Consider the following 25,033-nt stretch of genomic DNA (forward strand, 5'->3'; position numbering starts at 1 on the left):
GGAGAGTGCTACGGGAGAACCAGTTGTTTCTGTACCATGTACAGCGTGTGCAGGCACTATCAGCAGCTGGTTGGCATCCACGGGTACACTTCTGTGAATGGTTCATCCAACAATGTGTCAATCCTCATTTCAGTGCAAATGTTCTCTTTACGGATGAGGCTTCATTCCAACGTGATCAAATTGTAAATTTTCACAATCAACATGTGTGGGCTGACGAGAATCCACACGCAATTGTGCAATTACGTCATCAACACAGATTTTCTGTGAACGTTTGGGCAGGCATTGTTGGTGATGTCTTGATTGGGCCCCATGTTCTTCCACCTATGCTCAATGGAGTACGTTATCATGATTTAATACAGGATACTCTACCTGTGCTGCTAGAACATGTGCCTTTACAAGCACGACACAACATGTGGTTCATGCACAATGGAGCTCCTGCACATTTCAGTCAAAGTGTTCATACGCTTCTCAACAACAGATTCAGTGACCGATGGATTGGTAGAGGTGGACCAATTCCATGGCCTCCTCGCTCTCCTGACCTCAACCCTCTTGACTTTCATTTATGGGGGCATTTGAAAGCTCTTGTCTATGCAACTCTGGTACCAAATGTAGAGACTCTTCATGCTTGTATTGTGGATGGCTGTGATACAATACGCTGTTCTCCAGGGCTGCATCAGCACATCAGGGATTCCATGTGATGGAGGGTGGATGCATGTATCCTCGCTAACGGAGGACATTTTGAACATTTCCTGTAACAAAGTGTTTGAAGTCACGCTGGTACATTCTGTTGCTGTGTGTTTCCATTCCATGATTAATGTGATTTGAAGAGAAGTAATAAAATGAGCTCTAAATTGGAAAGTAAGCGTTTCTGGACACATGTTCATATAACATATTTTCTTTATTTGTGTGTGAGGAATGTTTCGTGAAAGTCTGGCCGTACCATTTTGTAACACCCTGTATATGATCAGAATTTCTTTGGGTTTTGTGAAAAACCATTTAAGAATATTCTGCTAAGGTAGTCACTGAAGGCTTCATGCATTGCCCTCTTGACAGCCAAATGTGTTTCATTCAGTATCTATCTATAGTTCTATGCTTTTTTTTACACCTATTATACAGTATTCTCCATTTCTTTAGAAGTTTTTTTCACAGAGACTGCGTACCGTGAAGGGTCCCTCCTATTTAGAACTGTCATACTGGGTACATACATATCCAGTGCATGCTCAACTACTGCTTGAAACGAGTCATAGTTCCTTTACATGATCCTGCACTGTGCTGAAAGTTTCAAGTTTGTCATTGAGATAGGATACTATTGATTTTTTATGTAGTTTTCTGAACATATATATCTTTGTTGGTTTTAGTTGCTCTTTGTACTTTGGTAATCATTGTTGCCGCAACCACATCATGATTACTGATAGTAGTTTCAATGTGGACATCCTCAAAGAGGTCAGGTCTATTTTTTGCCATTAGATCCAATGTATTTCCATCATGAGTGGGTTCTGAACTATCTGTTCTATGTAGTTTCCAGAGGAAGCATTTAGTATAAAGTCTCCACCATTGATGATGTTACATACAAGGAAACTGAGGTTATCTTTACAGTTTTCAGTTACATAAAGATATGAGTCTGGTGGGTGGCACAAGAATCCATTTACCATTTTATGCCTAGCCCCAAATATGACTTCTGGCCAAACTATCTCACATGCAGCTTCAATTTCTGTCTAATTGGATCTGAGTTTCTTGTCTACACTGACAAATACACCACCTCCATTTCCCATTAGCCTATCCTTTCAACACACACTTAAATTAGTCTGCCTGCTTAGCTGAGTGGTAAGGTGTTTGCTATTGTGTAGTGGGCCCAGGTTCCATTCTTGGCTGGATTGGAGATTTTCTCTGCTTGTAGACTGGGTGTTGTGTTGTCTTCATCATCTTCTCATCACCACCGACATGCAAGTCACCCAACATTGCGTCACCTGAAATAAGACTTGTATCTCAGTGGCTGAACTTCCTTGGATGGGGCCTCCCAGCCAACGATGCCCCACAGACATTTTTACACTTAAATTTTCCCCAAAAATCTCACTACTGTCAATTTCAAGTTTCAACCAGCTTCCTGTACCTACTATTATGTGAGTGTTAATGCTTTTTAGAGGTGCTTCAAACACCGGCACTTTGTGGCAAATACGTTGGCAGTTAACCACTAGGATTTTAATACTCTCACCTCTGGGAGGCTTTTCTTTCGATCTTACATGTACTTCTAGGCTTCCTACAGCTCCAACATTGTCACTTGTCAGGCAGGCAACAGATGGTGTGTGTGGATCAGAGAGACAAAAAGCACACTGGCTCTACCACAACATATTATCTTGGTCCCTATGCACAGAATGCATCACATAGCTACCTTCTTTGATTTACAGCACTGTTAAAAGCGTCAAAAAACATAAGGACGAACAATGATGCAAATGAGAAAGTATGATATTGTAGTGAGTATATTTCTCTGAACACTAATAAACACACAATTGCATTCAAGAACAGAAACTTGTGTTTCCTGTGTTTTAATCCATATTTCTTTCATTGGTGCTGCAGTGATATTAATGTAAGTTGTCTAACTAGAGTGTGCTTACATGTTACTGTTGATTGTTTAGAAGGTTACATTTCATACTTAATGTTAAGCTTTCTATCTGTTTGTGTGGCATTATGAACAAAAATTTCTTCAAAATGTTTGAATCTCAAAATAGTTTTCATCTTTACAGTGAACTTTTTCTAACATCTCTTTTTTTTATTTTAGTGTAACGAAATTCCTCTAAGTGATAATGGTGTAGGTAATTTTGTTCAGAGTTAGTCATCATGTTTTTATTCACCATTTGTTCCAGAATTTTGCTACAAATAGAGGTGATTGATGTATATTGATGGTTTTGTGGATGAGTTAATGCTGCCTCTTATGTAGTGTCATTGACAGGTTTGCTTCTGTCTCATGTTATGTCTCATGTAGGCCATGGCAGCTGACAAAGCTGCACTACATTCAAACTCTGGCACTAAACTTGGCTCACTCCTCTTTTGGCCATTCCGTCAAATTTCAAAGTTCACCATATTGCTTCACCTTTGCATTTGTGTTCTTCTACCTATTAGAATGATTTACTGTTGCCCTCAATGGCAAGGTTTTTTGATGACCCACTGATGCACAGAGACCTAGGCCTCTACTTCAGCTAGTTACTGAGACTCATATTTCATTGTTTATTTCCTTTTGTATTGTACAGCAATTGGTGAAGCAGCAGAGCACCTTATGTGACCACCAAAGATACATAAAACTATTAATGTTATCTCTTGTCTCCTGTTGAACTCTTTAAGAAAAGACATGCTGGTGAGCTGTTATGTTATGTGTTGTATTTGTTGGCACATACATGTAAATTACTGAACTTATTAATATCTCACTGTTTATGTGGCTGTCTTTAGCATTGTGGTTTGTCACTCTTAATGCAACTTACTGGTTTCATAATATTCTGTTTATACAATAATTTAGGAGAGGCTGAGCCAGATGTTTTTGTTTGTAGAACTTTACAAAAGAGCATTCATATCATCTGAATTACACATTTCTATAAGGTTGAGATTGAGATTTCTCTGTGAAATTGTGTCCTATTTATCTTCCCAATTTGAACAGGACTGTTGAAGAATCATTGGTGGATTTTACTTCTTCCTTTTGTCAGTGTGTGTATTCATTTACAATATACATCTATATAGCTGAGGTCACTAATGCACTTTTCTTTGATGGCACTCAGCTTGACAGTACTGCATTACAATTATGATCATCAGTATTTAGCAGTCAAGGAGAGAAGAGGTGATGGCATAAAGATGCAGATCACCAGTGTGCATCAGTGTCCTGGGTTAAATTCCAACCTCTCAATAGTTTTTTATGGAATGATGTTATGTGACTCTATTGACACTAGTGAATCCTTGAGATGATTCCATTAAGCTTTGTGTCTCCTTTGGTTTTATGTGTCAGCACTGAGTTGCACTCTCTCCCATCTCTTCCTCATCAACAACAATGTTTAAATGACACTAAACTCTAGATCCACTCACCACCATCACCTATTCTGAACGGAGACACTTAAGACATAAAACTCATTCATGACAAAGCAATAATACCATTTTGTACATGGTAACATTGCTTTCAAGGCAGGCAGATTAACAATCCCTCATAAATCTTTGAGCTAGTAATCCCATACAAATTAAAATTGTGTATTGGGTCAAGACTTGAACCTGGACCTTCCTTCCAGAAGTGCTAATCTCACATGGTTTGCTTTGGAAGTAAGGAGATGAAGTACTGGTGGAAGTAAAGTTGTGATGGTGAATCGTGAGTCATGCTTGGATAGCTCGTTCAGACGAGCGCTTGCCTGCAAAAGGTGAAGGTCCCATATTAGAGACCTGGTTTGGCACAAAGCTATAATCTGTCAGGAAGTTTCAGATCAGTGCACACTGGTCCCATTCTTGCAGGATCTTTTTCCAGCCACAGTGATGTTGGAGATTTGATGTTTTACCGGATTCCTGATATTCATGGTACACTCGTGAAATGGTCGTACTAGAAAATCGCCACTTCATTGCTACCTTGGAGATGCTGTGTCACATTGCTCAAGCACTGACTATAACACCACATTCAAACTCACTTAAATCTTGATAACCTGCCATTGCAGCAGCAATATCTGATCTAATAACTATGCCAGACACTTTTTGTCTTATATAGATATTGTCAACAGCAGCACTGTATTTTGCCTCTTTACATATCTCTGTGTTTGAATATGCATGCCTATACCAGTTTCTTTGGCGCTTCAGTGCAATATGAACAAGCAGTGATGATAAAACAATGTTTAATTTGTTATTTTATATTTGTAACTATTATTTTTTCTTTGTCAAAATCGCTTAAAGGGGTTTACATTTTACTGTTCCATTTGCTTTGTAATGTTATCTGAAAAGCTTTTAAACCAATTTTTTAACAAGTTCGCTTTTTCAAGTACTAAAACATATGACACAATATTAGGTAAATATTTTGTCACAAGGCTAAGGAACTTCAGCACTCTGAGATACCTCTACTCAACGTTTGAAAGGCAAGTTTTTAAGTGTTACAAGAAAAGGATGTCAAAAGTGAAAAAGAAACTGTAGGACCAATCTAGTAGGCCCTACTACATCTCTATGTTGCTGTAAAACAGAAACAGAAGTTCATTAAAAAAGGTTTATTTATCTTCTCAGAGAAACATTAAAATATCACTCAACAATACCGAACATAAAAACAACAACAGTAAATCAATGTACAAAAAGATATGAGATCAATTAATATATTTATGGAATAGTTTTCTATTATAGTATTTTGTATTCCTCTTAAACAAGGAAGTAGTCACAGTCCAACACTTTATCTTCCTAATTTAATATTTTGTACATCACACATGTTTACTTCAGTGCTGTTGCTGACAATGTAATATAATGTAGCAAATTACACCAATAATTTAGTATCTTATTTTTACACTATGATCTACAATGGAGCACATTTCAGTTGATAACTGAAATATTTTGTACTAGAAACAACTCACTGGATCCTTGTCCAGAATTAATTGGCAAGGAAAGTATTTTGAAGTAAATAAATAGTTTCCAGTTTATCATCACCACATTAAACTGCAGTAAATGTCAAAAGCACAACACATCTAAGAGCAATATCTGTCAGAAATTACTGTCTTTTAGCAACATGCTGTGTGTGTGTGTGTGCTAAGATGTTTCCTCAAAAGTCAAGTGAGAGTGATGCGCCATCTCATGCGAGGCAGTTATCTGAAGAAACTGGTGATTAAGTGATTCATCTAGCTCTAGATGTTCTTGCAGGGCTGTTTCAATGTAACCTAAAAGAATGAAAAATATGTCTTTAATATAATCAAGTATTAGCTATTAAAATAAAAAGAATGAAGATGAAAAATTGTTAAAGTAAACACAAATGCAACACACACCACCAAATATTAGTAAATATATATATTTTTTACATTTGATAATAGCACATGACTATTTCTTTTTCCTAATAATAGGCTGGGATGAACTCATGCTGACTCAGGATCCTTCCACATTGTCTGACTGTTTTTATGGGTGCTGGAGGCCTTGCATATAGCTAGATACCAGCATTATTGTTCATTGTTTTATTTGACGAATCTTATCTTTAGATGTTTCAATAATTTGGATTCACATCAAGGACGTTCTTATATACCCCCAAATCTGGAGAGAAAGATCAGAAAGAAGTTTCACTCAAGCCTCTAAAAGCATGGGCGTTACAAGATATTTTAATGATTAACTAAGTGCAGATTTTAGTAGAATAAAAGTCTGCTTTAGTTGTCAGTAATTTCTCATTTATTGCAGGACTGCTTTTGAGGCCTAAAGTTTCACCTTCAGGAGCCACCAAATAATTATGGAAATGTAAAATATAATTATGGAAAAATATAAATGTGTGGCACTCAGATCAGTCAGTCATGAGGGCATCACACACATACCAAACAAACACATGGGAGCCTAGGACAAGTAACAGCGTTGCCCACCTTGACAGCCAACACAGACTTCTGTCATCTCATGACTGACTTCGGTCACTGCCAAACATTTGAGTGTCCATAGTTATCTGGTGGCACATGAAGATGGAGCTTTTGGCTTGGAAAGCAGTCACGTAATAAATAAAAAATTATTGCCAACTGAAGAGGATTTTTATTCTATTAATATGTTTCTCAGTTGTGGATGTTCACCTGATCATTTAGTCTGTAAATATAGATGAAATTACAGGACTGAATGGTTCAAGTTATTACACTGCCACTTTTACATACAAAGGAGTTAAAATTTTGAGAGTCACATCAGCTCTTTACCTACCAATCTATTCTGCACTCTACTATTGCAGTATACATCCTTTACACATATATAATATTTATTTAGTTAAATTCATAATTTTTATTAAAGAGGTTAGGCTCATGTTAAGCCAAAGGTCATTTGAAACATGCAGTCTCATCTTTATCATACTGATTTGGCATTGGACTGTTGATGTGACAGAATTGGAGGGTAGCTTTACTCCAAAGATACAGATTTAGTTATAAAGTTCCTAACTGTCTGCCTAAGTGACACATGCTATTTCAAACTCCTGCTGTCACTGCTCCACAGAACTAAGTCAGTAACACATATTAAAAAAAAAATGAGAAATACGTATACAGGTTGAATGGACATAATGTTACATATTTACAGCCACTATCAATGATGCAGCAATGTACATCTGATAACTGTTATTCCAGTTATGCAGATGTAAAGGTGAGGATTTTGGACCCAATGATGGTTTGATCCTAGACTGAAATCAATTGTCTCTAATAAAATATATTATTACAGATGTATATTGCATAAGCAGTTCTTAACAATAATTAAAGCTGTACAACACCATCTCCATAAAATATTTCTACTAATGAGAAAGGTGTCTTGAAATCACAGCAGTTTTTATTAGACAAAGTATTTATTATATTTCAAGTTAATAGAAAACGTCCCTACAATACCTAAACTACATTCACATCCACATCTCCACTAGACTTTGTCATTGCTTCTCTGATTCAGTACAGTTGTGGTAAAAATTATATTTTGTCTCATTTCATACAAAAGTAACACGAACCAACAATTAGTAATATCAGTGCCGATTTTCCGCACTCTGATTAATGATTGTTCAGAACGTGCTCCCCTGCAACTCACTCTGCAGATTCTCTCATACCAACTGCCATGTGTCAAGCAGGCAGGCACGAAAATGCTGCTACACTTGAATGATGGGGTATCCCTGTGCCACCTATGGGCTCTGGTCCAGCAGAGATAAGTTAGAATTGATATGTAGTCAACTTTATTGATATCTGTACCCTTACACAACTGTCAGTCCTTGATAAAGGATATCAGGACTCAGGTATCATGTTAATAAGAAGTCTGCCCAAAAGCCTGCTGGATGGTGTACATGACATTAATATTCCAAAGGAGCTCAAAGGCTGTCTGATGGAAAAGGAATGTTATGGTTTTATTGATTACTTATTAAATTAAATTTTTTGGTATTGTTCATTGTAGTAATTAGTGTCAAAAGCCAAAGTTAAATTGTTGCGCTTTAAAAAATATGTGATAATGAATCCTACAGGATCAAATGAAATCAAATTAAATCAATCAGGTTAGTGAAATGAATATCAATAGAGCTCAGCATCCCAAAAGAAGTATATTCATAAATGATTTTTTGTCTCAGTATCCAGTTACATCTTCAGTGTGCGGTTTACCTTGATGTCAAGGTTTTTTTTATTTTATTATAGACCAGCTGACTGCCTGGTGTTGCCTGGGTATGTATTTATTCTGAGCTTCTATTAGGTCATCTCCTCCTCCCACTTCTCTTCGTCCATTTCCTCCTTCACTCCCTCTCTGTCCATCTCCTCTACCCTCTCTCTCTGTCCACCTACTCCATCCCCCACCCCCCCACCCTCCCACACTGTCCATCTCACCCTGCTCATCTGTCCACTTTCTCCTTCCTCTCTCTCTTTACATCTGCTTCTCCTCTATGTGTCCATCCGTTCCCTTCTCCCTCTGCACATCTCCCACTCCCCCTCTAATTCCACCCACCCTCCCTCTCTCTATCTCCCCCTCCCCCTTCTCTCTCTCTCTCTCTCTCTCTCTCGCTCCATCTCCTCCTTGCCCCTCTCTCTATTCATCTACTCCTTCCCCTCTCTCTGTCCTTATAGTTCTCCCCCCCACCCTCTCTCCCATTTCCTTTTCTTGTCTTTCTCTGTCCACCTTGTCCTCCTACTGTCTCAGTTCATCTCCTCCTCCACCTCTCTCTGCTCTGCATGCCTCTTATGCCCCCTGTCTCTGTTCATCTACTGCTCCTACCTTTTTCTATCCATCTCCTCCTCTCCCCTCTCTCTGTCTATTTCCTCCTGCTGCCCTCACTGTCCATCTCCTCCTCTCTCCTATCTGTGCCCATCACCTTGTCCCCCTTGCTGTTTGTCCTCCTCTTCCTCCTCGTCTTCCTCATTCTCCTCCACCTCCTCCTCCTCCTCCTCCTCCTCCTCCTCTTCCTATCTCTTTCCATGTCATCATGCTCACCCCAATTGCAGGCTGGTGGTTTTACCCCCACGGCATTTCTTTGTCGATGGTAACTAATATGTGTACCAAATTTGGTTTAAATTGTCCCAGGGACTTAGGATGTCATTTTTACCCATGGTTTTGCCATTTACTGATATATCAAATATATTTCATACATATTTAGCATACTTCACACGTATTTATCCACACATTTTACCTGCATCACTAGCGAATTTCGACCTCCAATTTCATTTTCACATAGCTCAAGTTTATGACATCATATCTCCTGAACTACATGCTACACAATGATATAACTTTGCAGATACATCCTGTGGTATATATGGCTACTGTCTGCAAAATTTGTTGTGAATAGACTTAATAGTAAAGAAGTAATGAATTAAAATGTTATGCATGATGTGGTAGTTTTTCATCAATGTCAGTGTTTGAGACATCTTATCTCATCAGCTATATATGTCATACAGTGATATAATTTTGCTGGTACATTCAGTCATTCAGTGGTACATGTGAATACTATCTGCAAAATGTGTCATGAATACAGTTAGTCATAAAGAATCAATAAATTAAGATGTCGTGTTTCATGTGGCACTTTTACTGCATGAGCAGTGAAAATGTGGTAAGCAATAAACTCTTTTCCTTTATCATTTTGTGTGAGTTGTCAGCAAGAAAACTTTTTGTAAAGGTTTGAAATCATGTGAAAACGTTTGTTGCAAGGCTGTAAGTGCTCTCATTCTCAAATACTGGATGACTAAAGTACGAGCTTTCGCACATTGTGGGTTACACTGCTTTTTCACCCCCACCTCATCCCTTTGATAGGTAGATGGTTCTTATCCCCATAGCAGTTCTCTCTAGACAGTAAGTGATATTTGTACCAAGTCTGGTTACAGTAGATCCAGTAGTTTAGGTTGAGATGTGGAACATACATACATATTTACATACATCCATGTTTATAATATGTGTTGATGTGTCTGCCACAATCTAGGTTATTAAACCAGGATGTCTGTACACATTATTTTCCAGTTTACACCAGAATGCTTATTGGTGATCACAGAATTATGTCCTGAGCTTACTACAATAGAAAACTGACAATGATGCTGCTATGGCATTCTCACAATTTTTTCCCCACTTCTGTGTTCACAAATTGTCTGGTTACATTTGACCCAACTCTCTCTGTTTCACTCTCTGTCTCTCTCTCTCTTCCCCCCCCCCCTCTCCCCCTTCCATATACCACTGCTCTCTCCAACTCATCCCCTACCACACATAGATATCAATACAACATCACTGTACTCCATACAGATTTGAAATTTTATGATACCAATAATTAAATTTACAAGGACTTGCCATTGCCCCCTGTTCAAGTATAGTGGTTTAATCAAATATCACACAATGAAACTATTACAAGGCTAATGTTTGGTCTAGCATTTTTCCTTTTTAATTGTAATCATATTATAGGATTCCCTGTCTCTGATGTCCTGTTAATTTCATACTGTTTACCTGACAGGTGTTACACAACTCACAAACAGTAGTAAGACAATGAAAATAATTGAAAGTGAAGAAAAATAAGTTAAATATTTAATGGATAAGTAATGAAAGTGTCATACCTATATTATCGCTCAACATTTTTTGTATAGAATCATAGGGAATGTATTCTGGAACTGCACCATTATGGCTCTCTGATGGTTCTTGTGAGGTGGCTGATGTCATATCCTCTTCATCATTTTCATGGTTTATGTTGTTTGTAAATACGTGTTGATCTGTAAAGAAAATTTAAGAAAATGTGTTTATTCAATCTATAAAAAAATTTTTCATTCAAATCCAACACTGCCCACATTGTTTGAATCATTTGCAACTCCTGTGTTCTATCACCTGCGTTTCCCTATAGTCTGACTGAAAGATATTATCAGAGGGATTTTTGAATGTAATAAAAGCAGCTCTGCTTGTTGCTGAAGGCATTTTCCACTTATTAATGCAGTTGTGCTATAATCTTTACTTTTCTTTATGATATAGCATTACACATTGTCTGAATGTGGGTGTTGTATTTAGTGTTGATTGTTGTTAAATAAGGTACAAGGTAACAGTCTCTGGAAATGCAAAATATAAAAAAAGAAGGATTTTGATTTAAAAAGCACAATAAACACTTACAACAGTTGTTTGTCTGTCAAACAATAATGATCCTACTGGACAAATGTAACTGATAATAAATTGAACATTTATTTCATAGACTTAAAAGTAAAGATTCTCAACCCAAAGGTTACTTTGAACACAGCATGGCTTTACTAGATGTGGTGCTGTTGGAGGTGGCATGCCCTTGGGTTTGAGCTAACTTAACTAGCTAATTTAAGGTAGATGCCAAACCATGATGCAATTTGGAATTTTTCAGAATAACAGATAATTCTGAGAAGGGAAAGATGCCATATATGAGAGGAAAAATTTTAAGATCAATTGTCTATGTTGGGTACTTTTATTTTTTTTCTAATCCTTCCATATTTTTGGGGTGCATGCATTTTGGTTGTCAGCCACCTTTAGTCACAATTACTGTCATAGTTCTTTTGGCTATTAGTCCAGCCAGCCTTAGATACATTTAAACGTACATACTTAATTAGATTTAAGGTACATCAAAATCTGTGTAGGGGCTGTGCTTATTATGTATGGATGCAGGTAGAACTGGCTGCAGTCCAAAAATCATTAGAACCTACATTGGCCATGAAGAATAAGCTTCATGTTGCCAAGGACTGTGGCAGAGACAGGGCCTCTGTGGCACCTCTTATACTGTCAGTATGTAACAGAGCAATCTAGGACTATCCTATTTGTTCTTATACCACTCCAGATGCCAGTATTATTATTTTTTTCCTTTTCTGATTTCTTTTCATGAAAAGTACATATGCGATAGTAATGAGAAATAACTAATTTCTTTTTTAAGTATTTAATTCAAATTGATAATTCACTGAAGATTTTAATTATTGCAGATGTCAATAGTACATTTGATTCATATGAAAACATTTTATTTTTATTTAAAGAAATATTCATGATTTGCTATACCTGTAAACCACATAACATAAAATTTCAGTACTGACCTAGTGTATCTGAAAGCTCTCTTTCCAACAAACATTTCACTTTCTTCAAAAACTATGTATTTCAAAAAGTTCAAATCTTAAAATGTAATTCCTTTCAGACTTCACTGCCATAGTTTTGCAGCCCCAGTTCTTCTGTGTCCAAAAATGTATACTTTACTTAAATTACTTGTTAGTTTTTTCAGTTATTCCAATTAGAAAAAGTCATTTTCCAGAATATTTTAGTAAAGTTTGTGAATCCCTGTTCATATTCAGTTGCTCTCCCAAAACATAGAACTTATACTTTTGCCTATTTCTAACTATACGACTATTGGTGGGTAGGTTGGTTGGTCGGTCGGTTGGTTGATTTAGGAGGAGAGGCCCAAACATGGAGGTCATTGGTCCCACCTGATTAAGGAAGGATGGCAAAGGAAGTCAGCAGTGCCATTTTAAAGGAACCATCCCAGAATTTGCCTGAATTGATTTAGGGAAATTTCGGAAACCTAAATCAGGATGGCCGGACACAGTTTTGAACCATCATCCTCCCAAATGTGAGTCCAATGTGCTAACCACCACACCATATCACTCAGCAACTATTAATTAAAGAAATTTATTTGCTGCCTATTTTATCCCTGTTCCTTTCAATTTTCCTGCCTTTTATGTCAATATCTAAAATGGAACAGCTTAGATTTTTACTTATTTGTGATTTTCTGTACTAAGCACATTTATAAATAGATGTTCCACACAAAGCCTGAGTGGGCTATCATTCTACCAGTATAGCCAGTATAGTATTCATTTTATTCAGTCAGTTTCCAATATGCAGTCAGTGTGACATTGCAGTAAAATTACTATGTTTGTTATGGGTGTTACCAACTGAAAAACTGTTAAGAAACTCATGGACTGTTTGAAATGCTGACATGTGTTATGTAAAATGTTAAAATGACTAAATACAAGCTGATCATTAACTGTTTAAAGCAATAAGTACATTTAACTGAACAAGTGAGCTTTACTATGTTGTGGTATTCCATCACAATTTAATGTGAATAGACCTGTTAATTAGCTAAGGAATGGTTTTGTAAGTGAACATGCTCCTTAGTAGATCAGGCTTGGACTACACTCTGAAAGCAGCTGCTCAGTTAGCAGAGTATGTGTGGCATACACATGAGGGTAGAGTCTCTGATAATACTCTCTGTTCACTGAATGCTAGTCAGTTAGATGTAGTACAAGAAGGAACCATGTATAGATGACCTGCAGCTTTATGAAGGGGATTAAGCATCATTGTAGATCAGGAAAAGGAAATTCATACCTGACATTAATTAACTCTGGGCTAAGGTCTCAGAGTTAGTGCCACTTATTAATGTCAAAACCATGCTTCAAAAGAAAAAAGTTGGCTCAAACGAGAAGTAAACAGCAGTGAAATATCCAACTCAGAATGGAACACATACCAAAAGTAGAGGCTGGATATTAGTGATGAAAGCATATTTCCTTCTGTAAAACACTGGAATATCTAATGAGATAAATACTGACTTAGACTGGAAGTGAGTCTGAAGGAAGTTAAACACCAAAGGCAGGACTGACATAATGATCAGTTGATGAATAGCCCACTCATGAGTGGAATTTATTGGATTTACAGTAAAAAATTAGTCAAAACTTTTAAATTCATTGAATTTAGAAATGAAAATTAGTGACCAAAGGCCTAGAATATCATTAATTACTGGTAATACATAGAAATTTAAGAAAGGCAGAAGTAACTAGATAATTAAGAAGTGTATAATAATAGTGAAACTTTCTAAATGGAACAATATGTAAAATAAGGGAAAGGCTACCCATTACCTATAGACTGATGTGTGGAACATAGAAATATGCAACAGAAAACAGTATTCACACTAGCTTCTGAGCTCTTGACCTTCTTCTAATAAAAGTACACACATTTACAACCAAACAGACATCCAAATGTACACTCCTGTAGCCAGAGTAAGGTTCAGTCAGTCTCACCACAAAAAAAAAGCACTCCGTCTTCAGGCCACAAGTGGCCCACCTGGACCATCCGACTGCCGTGTCATCCTCAGGTGAGGATGCGGATAGGAGGGGCGTGTGGTCAGCACACCGCTCTCCCGGTCGTTATGATGGTTTTCTTTGACCGGAGCCGCTACTATTCGGTCGAGTAGCTCCTCAATTGGCATCATGAGGCTGAGTGCACCCCGAAAAATGGCAACAGTGGATGGCGGCTGGATGGTAAACCATCCAAGCGCTGGCCACGCCAGACAGTGCTTAACTTCGGTGATCTCACGGGAACCGGTGTATCCACTGCGGCAAGGCTGTTGCCATAGTCTCAACGCAGGTGTGTACATTTGGGTGTCTGTGTAGCTCTGTGTGTGACTGTGTGTACTTTTACTACAAAAAGAGCAATAACTTGAAAGATAGTATGAACATTGTTTTCTGTTATATGTTTCTATGCTCCACACAACAGACCATATAGGTAAGTGGTTGCCTTTCCCTATTTTACATAATAAGTGTGATAGGATAATCATTATCAACTACCTGAACAATCAGCAGCAAACACTCTACTCTGGGAAAAAGGATGTGGATGATCTCAGGCCTTAGAGGAAATTTGGCAGCAATTCAGACATATTGTATGCATGTCCCAGGTCAGTTGTTGCCATGGAAGAAAGACAACCCTGGGAAAGATCCACTATGTTCATTAAAGGTATCAGGAAACTACTATGAAAGCAGAGGTGTGGATAGCAAAGTAAGGTGAGTAAATCTTAGGTGACAGACAAAACTGAATGAAATAAAGAATATGCAAGAAGAATTCAGTGAATTCAAAGATGACATTTTATCTGCCGAGTTTGAAAGGACTAAAAAGATTTGGTACTGGGTGAAGTCAGTCAACAGAACAAAGTCACCTGTCCAAATTCACATTGACCAAAATGGAAGATGATAAAACAAAGGCCAAAATTCTAAAGTCTGTTTTCCAAAGTTACTTCAAAGATGATGATCATAATACATTTCCTGTGTTCAGGCATCACACTGATGCAAAAATGATGGATACAAAAGAAAGTAAATGAAGAATTGAAAGCAGGAAAGACAGCTCAAACCAATTGACATTATAGGATGCCCATTAAATTCTATATTGAATATGCAGAAGAACTGCCCCTTTTTTAATAGTAATTTACCATAATAATAATAATAATAATTATTATTATTATTACTATTTTTATTACTAATAATAATTATATGCCATAATAATAATAATAATAATAATAATTCCCGTGGAGGCCCGGGAAAAGAATAGGCCTCCGGTATGTTCTGCCAGTCGTAAAAGGCGGCGAAAAGAACAAACCACTAATAGGGCTAACCCCCCTTTTAGTGTGATTAGTTGGTTCAGGACAGAACTAAAGAAGCCTCGGACAAGCGCCATCATGGTCGGGGACGACGCTTGAACCCTATGCCCGCCCACAATGGTAACGACACTTTTAGCCAACTGGAAAATGATTTAAATCCAAATAGAGGTGTTTTGCAGGATATGCTTCCTGCAACCACCCTAGAAGGAAAACAAAGACAGAGGATAAGATGGTCAGATGAAGTTAATCGACACCTCATGTTCCGTTATTACCAAGCAACAAACCTAGGAACCAACACAACTGGATACAGATCACAAGTATACACAACATTTATTACCAGATACCCAGAATTAAAATTTTTAACAGAACAACGACTAGCTGATCAGATCCGTGTAATAATCAAAAATAACAGGATTACCCAGTCAGAATTAGATAATAATAATAATAATAATAATAATAATAATAATAATAATAATAATTATTATTATTATTATGGTAAATTACTATTTAAAAAAGGGGCAGTTCTTCTATATGGTTTCTGGATCAATACAGCATGTCATGTGACTGGAAAATGTTCAGGTCAATATGATAACCATGTTGGAGGCCCGGAAAAAGACTAGGCCTCCGGTATGTTCTGCCAGTCGTAAAAGGCGATGAAAAGAACAAACCACTAATAGGGCTAACCCCCCTTTTAGTGTGATTACTTGGTTCAGGACAGAACTAAAGAAGCCTTGGACAAGCGCCGTCATGGTCGGGGACGACGCTTGAACCCTATGCCCGCCCACAATGGTAACGACACTGCTAGCCAACTGGAAAGTGATTCAAATCCAAATAGAGGTGTTTTGCAGGATATGCTTCCTGCAACCACCCTAGAAGGAAAACAAAGACAGAGGATGAGACGGTCAGATGAAGTTAATCGACACCTCATGTTCTGTTATTACCAAGCAACAAACCTAGGAACCAACACAACTGGATACAGATCACAAGTATACACAACAGTTATTACCAGATACTCAGAATTAAAATTTTTAACAGAACAACGACTAGCTGATCAGATCCGTGTAATAATCAAAAATAACAGGATACCCCAGTCAGAATTAGAAAACATCAAACAACAAGTACAACAAATACTGGAACAAAATAATATGCAGTCAGAAGAAGAAGAAAATACAGTAATGGACTCAAACATTCCAGAGCAAACAAACAAAGAACAACATGCATCAATTAAACAGTCAGAGGAAAACGAAACCTTAAGACAGCCACCAGAACAAGCACAAATAGAATACGAAGTGACACACATGTTAGATATAGAAGAAAAATTTCAGCTGACATATATAGAATACAAAGACACAAATACAGACATTACACCACTCTTGCATAGACCACCAAATAACCCACAAGTCGAAACAACAATAAAAACTATCAACACAATCATACACAACAAAATAAATGAAAACACAACTATGGAAGAGTTACAACTACTGGTTTATATAGGAGCACTCACTACACTAAATATACACACTAGGCAGAGATCAGTACCAACCAACACACAGAAGAAACCCACAAAACCAGCATGGCAACACAGGCTACAGATCAGAATAGAAAAACTGAGAAAAGACATCGGACAGCTAACACAATTTATAAGAAATGAAATGTCAGAAAAAAACGAAAAAGGTTAGGTAAAATCTCACAACAAGAAGTGATAGAGCAATTAGATGAAAAGTAGCAGAAATTACAAGCATTGGCCAAACAACTTAGAAGATACAAAAAAAGTGAAAATAGAACGAAACAAAACCAAACATTCAACACAAACCGAAAGAAATTTTACCAGACAATAGATAACACACACATTAAAATAGACAATCCACCAAACATAACAGACATGGAACACTTCTGGAGCAACATATGGTCAAACCCGGTACAACATAACAGGCATGCACGGTGGATACAAGCAGAAACAGATACATACAGGATGATACCACAAATGCCTGAAGTGATAATTTTGCAACATGAAGTCACCCGAGCAATTAATTCTACTCACAATTGGAAAGCCCCTGGAAAAGATAAAATAGCAAATTTCTGGCTAAAGAAATTCACCTCAACACATTCACATCTAACTAAATTATTTAACAGTTACATTGCAGACCCATACACATTCCCTGATACACTTACACATGGAATAACTTATCTGAAACCTAAAGATCAAGCAGACACAGCAAACCCAGCTAAATATCGCCCCATAACATGCCTACCAACAATATACAAAATATTAACTTCAGTCATTACACAGAAATTAATGACTCATACAACACAGAACAAAATTATAAATGAAGAACAAAAAGGCTGTTGCAAAGGAGCACAAGGATGTAAAGAGCAACTGATAATAGATGCAGAGGTGACATATCAAGCTAAAACTAAACAAAAGTCGCTACACTATGCGTACATTGATTACCAAAAAGCTTTTGATAGTGTACCCCACTCATGGTTACTACAAATATTAGAAATATACAAAGTAGATCCTAAATTGATACAGTTCCTAAACATAGTAATGAAAAATTGGAAAACCACACTTAATATCCAAACAAATTCAAATAATATCACATCACAGCCAATACAGATTAAGCGTGGAATATACCAAGGAGACTCATTAAGTCCTTTCTGGTTCTGCCTTGCTCTGAACCCACTATCCAACATGCTAAATAATACAAATTATGGATACAATATTACTGGAACACACCCACACAAAATCACACATCTGCTATACATGGATGATCTAAAACTACTGGCAGCAACAAATCAACAACTCAACCAATTACTAAAGATAACAGAAGTATTCAGCAATGATATAAATATGGCTTTTGGAACAGACAAATGTAAGAAAAATAGCATAGTCAAGGGAAAACACACTAAACAAGAAGATTACATATTGGATAACCACAGCGACTGCATAGAAGCCATGGAAAAAACAGATGCCTATAAATATCTAGGATACAGACAAAAAATAGGAATAGATAATACAAATATTAAAGAAGAACTAAAAGAAAAATATAGACAAAGACTAACAAAAATACTGAAAACAGAATTGACAGCAAGAAACAAGACAAAAGCTATAAATACTTATGCTAACCCCCCCATGAACCATGGACCTTGCCGTTGGTGGGGAGGCTTGCGTGCCTCAGCGATACAGATAGCCGTACCGTAGGTGCAACCACAATGGAGGGGTATCTGTTGAGAGGCCAGACAAACGTGTGGTTCCTGAAGAGGGGCAGCAGCCCTTTCAGTAGTTGCAAGGGCAACAGTCCGGATGATTGACTGATCTGGCCTTGTAACAATAACCAAAACGGCCTTGCTGTGCTGGTACTGCGAACGGCTGAAAGCAAGGGGAAACTACAGCCGTAATTTTTCCCGAGGGCATGCAGCTTTACTGTATGATTACATGATGATGGCGTCCTCTTGGGTAAAATATTCCGGAGGTAAAATAGTCCCCCATTCGGATCTCCGGGCGGGGACTACTCAAGAGGATGTCGTTATCAGGAAAAAGAAAACTGGCGTTCTACGGATCGGAGCGTGGAATGTCAGATCCCTTAATCGGGCAGGTAGGTTAGAAAATTTAAAAAGGGAAATGGATAGGTTGAAGTTAGATATAGTGGGAATTAGTGAAGTTCGGTGGCAGGAGGAACAAGACTTCTGGTCAGGTGACTACAGGGTTATAAACACAAAATCAAATAGGGGTAATGCAGGAGTAGGTTTAATAATGAATAAAATAGGAGAGAGGGTAAGCTACTACAGACAGCATAGTGAATGCATTATTGTGGCCAAGATAGATACGAAGCCCACGCCTACTACAGTAGTACAAGTTTATATGCCAACTAGCTCTGCAGATGACGAAGAAATTGAAGAAATGTATGATGAAATAAAAGAAATTATTCAGATTGTGAAGGGAGACGAAAATTTAATAGTCATGGGTGACTGGAATTCGAGTGTAGGAAATGGGAGAGAAGGAAACATAGTAGGTGAATATGGATTGGGGGACAGAAATGAAAGAGGAAGCCGCCTGGTCGAATTTTGCACAGAGCACAACATAATCATAACTAACACTTGGTTTAAGAATCATGAAAGAAGGTTGTATACATGGAAGAACCCTGGAGATACTAAAAGGTATCAGATAGATTATATAATGGTAAGACAGAGATTTAGGAACCAGGTTTTAAATTGTAAGACATTTCCAGTGGCAGATGTGGACTCTGACCACAATCTATTGGTTATGACCTGTAGATTAAAACTGAAGAAACTGCAAAAAGGTGGGAATTTAAGGAGATGGGACCTGGATAAACTAAAAGAACCATAGGTTGTACAGAGATTCAGGGAGAGCATAAGGGAGCAATTGACAGGGATGGGGGAAATAAATACAGTAGAAGAAGAATGGGTAGCTTTGAGGGATGAAGTAGTGAAGGCAGCAGAGGATCAAGTAGGTAAAAAGACGAGGGCTAGTAGAAATCCTTGGGTAACAGAAGAAATATTGAATTTAATTGATGAAAGGAGAAAATATAAAAATGCAGTAAGTGAAACAGGCAAAAAGGAATACAAACGTCTCAAAAATGAGATCGACAGGAAGTGCAAAATGGCTAAGCAGGGATGGCTGGAGGACAAATGTAAGGATGTAGAGGCCTATCTCACTAGGGGTAAGATAGATACCGCCTACAGGAAAATTAAAGAGACCTTTGGAGATAAGAGAACGACTTGTATGAATATCAAGAGCTCAGACGGAAACCCAGTTCTAAGCAAAGAAGGGAAAGCAGAAAGGTGGAAGGAGTATATAGAGGGTCTATACAAGGGCGATGTACTTGAGGACAATATTATGGAAATGGAAGAGGATGTAGATGAAGATGAAATGGGAGATACGATACTGCGTGAAGAGTTTGACAGAGCACTGAAAGACCTGAGTCGAAACAAGGCCCCCGGAGTAGACAATATTCCGTTGGAACTACTGACGGCCGTGGGAGAGCCAGTCCTGACAAAACTCTACCATCTGGTGAGCAAGATGTATGAAACAGGCGAAATACCCTCAGACTTCAAGAAGAATATAATAATTCCAATCCCAAAGAAAGCAGGTGTTGACAGATGTGAAAATTACCGAACTATCAGCTTAATAAGTCACAGCTGCAAAATACTAACACGAATTCTTTACAGACGAATGGAAAAACTAGTAGAAGCCAACCTCGGGGAAGATCAGTTTGGATTCCGTAGAAACACTGGAACACGTGAGGCAATACTGACCTTACGACTTATCTTAGAAGAAAGATTAAGGAAAGGCAAACCTACGTTTCTAGCATTTGTAGACTTAGAGAAAGCTTTTGACAATGTCGACTGGAATACTCTCTTTAAAATTCTAAAGGTGGCAGGGGTAAAATACAGGGAGCGAAAGGCTATTTACAATTTGTACAGAAACCAGATGGCAGTTATAAGAGTCGAGGGACATGAAAGGGGAGCAGTGGTTGGGAAGGGAGTAAGACAGGGTTGTAGCCTCTCCCCGATGTTGTTCAATCTGTATATTGAACAAGCAGTAAAGGAAACAAAAGAAAAATTCGGAGTAGGTATTAAAATTCATGGAGAAGAAATAAAAACTTTGAGGTTCGCCGATGACATTGTAATTCTGTCAGAGACAGCAAAGGACTTGGAAGAGCAGTTGAATGGAATGGACAGTGTCTTGAAAGGAGGAAATAAGATGAACATCAACAAAAGCAAAACAGGGATAATGGAATGTAGTCTAATTAAGTCGGGTGATGCTGAGGGAATTAGATTAGGAAATGAGACACTTAAAGTAGTAAAGGAGTTTTGCTATTTGGGGAGCAAAATAACTGATGATGGTCGAAGTAGAGAGGATATAAAATGTAGGCTGGCAATGGCAAGGAAAGCGTTTCTGAAGAAGAGAAATTTGTTAACATCCAGTATTGATTTAAGTGTCAGGAAGTTATTTCTGAAAGTATTCGTATGGAGTGTAGCCATGTATGGAAGTGAAACATGGACGGTAAATAGTTTGGACAAGAAGAGAATAGAAGCTTTCGAAATGTGGTGCTACAGAAGAATGCTGAAGATTAGATGGGTAGATCACATAACTAATGAGAAAGTATTGAATAGGATTGGGGAGAAGAGAAGTTTGTGGCACAACTTGACCAGAAGAAGGGATCGGTTGGTAGGACATGTTCTGAGGCATCAAGGGATCACCAATTTAGTATTGGAGGGCAGCGTGGAGGGTAAAAATCGTAGAGGGAGACCAAGAGATGAATACACTAAGCAGATTCAGAAGGATGTAGGTTGCAGTAGGTACTGGGAGATGAAAAAGCTTGCACAGGATAGAGTAGCATGGAGAGCTGCATCAAACCAGTCTCAGGACTGAAGACCACAACAACAACATACCAATATTGACCTACTCATTTGGAGTAGTGAAATGGAGTAACACAGACCTAGAAGCACTCAATACACTTACACGATCACAATGCCACAAATATAGAATACATCACATACATTCAGCAACTGAAAGATTCACATTAAGCAGAAAGGAAGGAGGAAGGGGATTTATCGACATAAAAAACCTACATTATGGACAGGTAGACAATTTAAGAAAATTCTTTATAGAACGAGCAGAAACTAGCAAAATACACAAAGCAATCACTCATATAAATACATCGGCTACACCACGGAAATTTAATAACCACTTCTACAACCCTTTAGATCACATAACATCAACAGATACAAAGAAAGTAAATTGGAAAAAGGAAACACTACATGGCAAGTGCCTGTATCATCTAACACAGCCACACATCGATCAAGACGCATCCAACACATGGCTAAGAAAAGGCAATATATACAGTGAGACGGAAGGATTCATGATTGCAATACGGGATCAAACAATAAACACCAGATATTACAGCAAGCATATTATTAAAGATCCCAATACCACAACAGATAAATGCAGACTTTGCAAACAACAAATAGGAACAGTAGATCACATCACAAGTGGATGTACAATACTAGCAAATACAGAATACCCCAGAAGACATGACAATGTAGCAAAAATAATACATCAACAGCTTGCCTTCCAACATAAACTTATAAAACAACATGTTCCCACATACAAGTATGCACCACAAAATGTACTGGAGAACGATGAATACAAATTATACTGGAACAGAACCATTATAACAGATAAAACAACACCACATAACAAACCTGACATCATACTCACCAATAAAAAGAAGAAATTAACACAACTAATCGAAATATTCATACCCAATATAACAAATATACAAAAGAAAACAGGAGAAAAAAATTGAAAAATACATCCAACTGGCTGAGGAAGTCAAGGACATGTGGCATCAGGATGAAGTTGACATTATACCAATTATACTATCAACTACAGGAGTCATACCACACAATATCCACCAGTACATCAATGCAATACAGCTACATCCAAACTTGTATATACAACTACAGAAATCTGTAATTAATGATACATGTTCAATTACCCGAAAGTTCCTAAATGCAATATAACACATACCATACAGTTAAAAGGAAGTGACGCTTGATCAAGGTCCACGTCACTTTCCATTTTTAACTTAACGTCTGAGAAAGTAAAGAAATAATAATAATAATAATAATAATAATAATAATAATTATTATTATTATTATTATTATTATTATGGTAAATTACTATTTTAAAAAATGGCAGTTCTTCTGTATGGTTTCTGGATCAATAGAGCATGTCATGTGACTGGAAAATGTTCAGGTCAATATGATAACCATGTTGGTCTGTTAAAAAAAAATGTGAATGTCATTCTTACTGGAGAGGCATTCTCAGAAATAAAGGTAGTGTCTGTTATACCTGATTTCAGTGCAATGGGGTCACCACTGTTCACAATTAATACGTAAATGATCTGGCAGAGAAATACTGCAGCTCTATGAGACTGTTTGCAGATGACACAGATGTGTACAAGGAGGTGGCCTGGTTAGAAACACGTTTCAAATGTAATGTTCCTAAACAAATGAAAATATGTTACATAGTTTGACTACATAGTGAGCTATCAATCTCCTAAGTCAATCAGAACCATATTGTATGTAAGATTGTAGATAAAATAGCCACAATAATTTAATCTGGGTGAAGATAGATGTCAGACTCAGGTATTCTGGGAGACACTATGAGGAAGGGTAATTCATGCACGAAAGGAGTGACTTAAAAGAACATTGCTTGACCAGTTCTTGAGCACTGTTCATTATTCTGGAATTCTTATAAAGGGTGGTTTAATGGAAGATAGACGAAAGATTCAAAGAACACCTTACAGTTCACTATAGATGTGTTAAGTCAGCTTGACATCTTTCCAAAATGGGTACAAAATAATTTAAATTCCTCTCTATATGAATTAGAAAGAGGTGAAATACCATTTCATAGCTCAAGTTGTTAATTTTAATGATATCTGACATTAAAACTATTGCTTACTGTACCTGTTACTAAACTGCCATCTCTCTGTTGATTTGAATCTCTTTGTTCTGAAACATCCATCATAAACTGTAGATCTGAACTGGGAGCCACAATGAATGGTTGTTTTAGAGGAGAGCTGATTCCATCGCCATTTTCACTTGTCATCTGAAATTAAGTTTCCTATCATCATTTTGTAAACATACACTCCTGGAAATTGAAATAAGAACACCGTGAATTCATTGTCCCAGGAAGGGGAAACTTTATTGACACATTCCTGGGGTCAGATACATCACATTATCACACTGACAGAACCACAGGCACATAGACACAGGCAACAGAGCATGCACAATGTCGGCACTAGTACAGTGTATATCCACCTTTCGCAGCAATGCAGGCTGCTATTCTCCCATGGAGACGATCGTAGAGATGCTGGATGTAGTCCTGTGGAACGGCTTGCCATGCCATTTCCACCTGGCGCCTCAGTTGGACCAGCGTTCGTGCTGGACGTGCAGACCGCGTGAGACGCTTCATCCAGTCCCAAACATGCTCAATGGGGGACAGATCCGGAGATCTTGCTGGCCAGGGTAGTTGACTTACACCTTCTAGAGCACGTTGGGTGGCACGGGATACATGCGGACGTGCATTGTCCTGTTGGAACAGCAAGTTCCCTAGCCGGTCTAGGAATGGTAGAACGATGGGTTCGATGACGGTTTGGATGTACCGTGCACTATTCAGTGTCCCCTCGACGATCACCAGTGGTGTACGGCCAGTGTAGGAGATCGCTCCCCACACCATGATGCCGGGTGTTGGCCCTGTGTGCCTCGGTCGTATGCAGTCCTGATTGTGGCGCTCACCTGCACGGCGCCAAACACGCATACGACCATCATTGGCACCAAGGCAGAAGCGACTCTCATCGCTGAAGACGACACGTCTCCATTCGTCCCTCCATTCACGCCTGTCGCGACACCACTGGAGGCGGGCTGCACGATGTTGGGGCGTGAGCGGAAGACGGCCTAACGGTGTGCGGGACCGTAGCCCATCCTCATGGAGACGGTTGCGAATGGTCC

At 38.1% G+C, this 25,033-nt stretch overlaps 1 protein-coding gene across 2 annotated transcripts in view; it reads right to left on the reverse strand.

Annotated features, from left to right (window-relative positions):
- Positions 1–5,198: 5,198 nt before the first annotated feature.
- LOC126470033 (transcriptional activator GLI3-like) overlaps positions 5,199–25,033 on the reverse strand; it is a 49,277-nt gene continuing 29,442 nt past the window's right edge. For both annotated transcript variants that reach the window (XM_050097522.1, XM_050097523.1), the window contains exons 8-10: positions 23,990–24,131; positions 10,698–10,850; positions 5,199–5,867 (exon numbers count right to left, since the gene is read on the reverse strand). In XM_050097522.1, the coding sequence (XP_049953479.1) occupies positions 5,740–5,867; positions 10,698–10,850; positions 23,990–24,131 (423 nt within the window). In that variant the 3' untranslated portion in view covers positions 5,199–5,739. The remainder of the gene's footprint in view (positions 5,868–10,697; positions 10,851–23,989; positions 24,132–25,033) is intronic.

Source organism: Schistocerca serialis, chromosome 3 (assembly GCF_023864345.2).
Source record: "Schistocerca serialis cubense isolate TAMUIC-IGC-003099 chromosome 3, iqSchSeri2.2, whole genome shotgun sequence".
NCBI lineage: Eukaryota > Metazoa > Arthropoda > Insecta > Orthoptera > Acrididae > Schistocerca > Schistocerca serialis.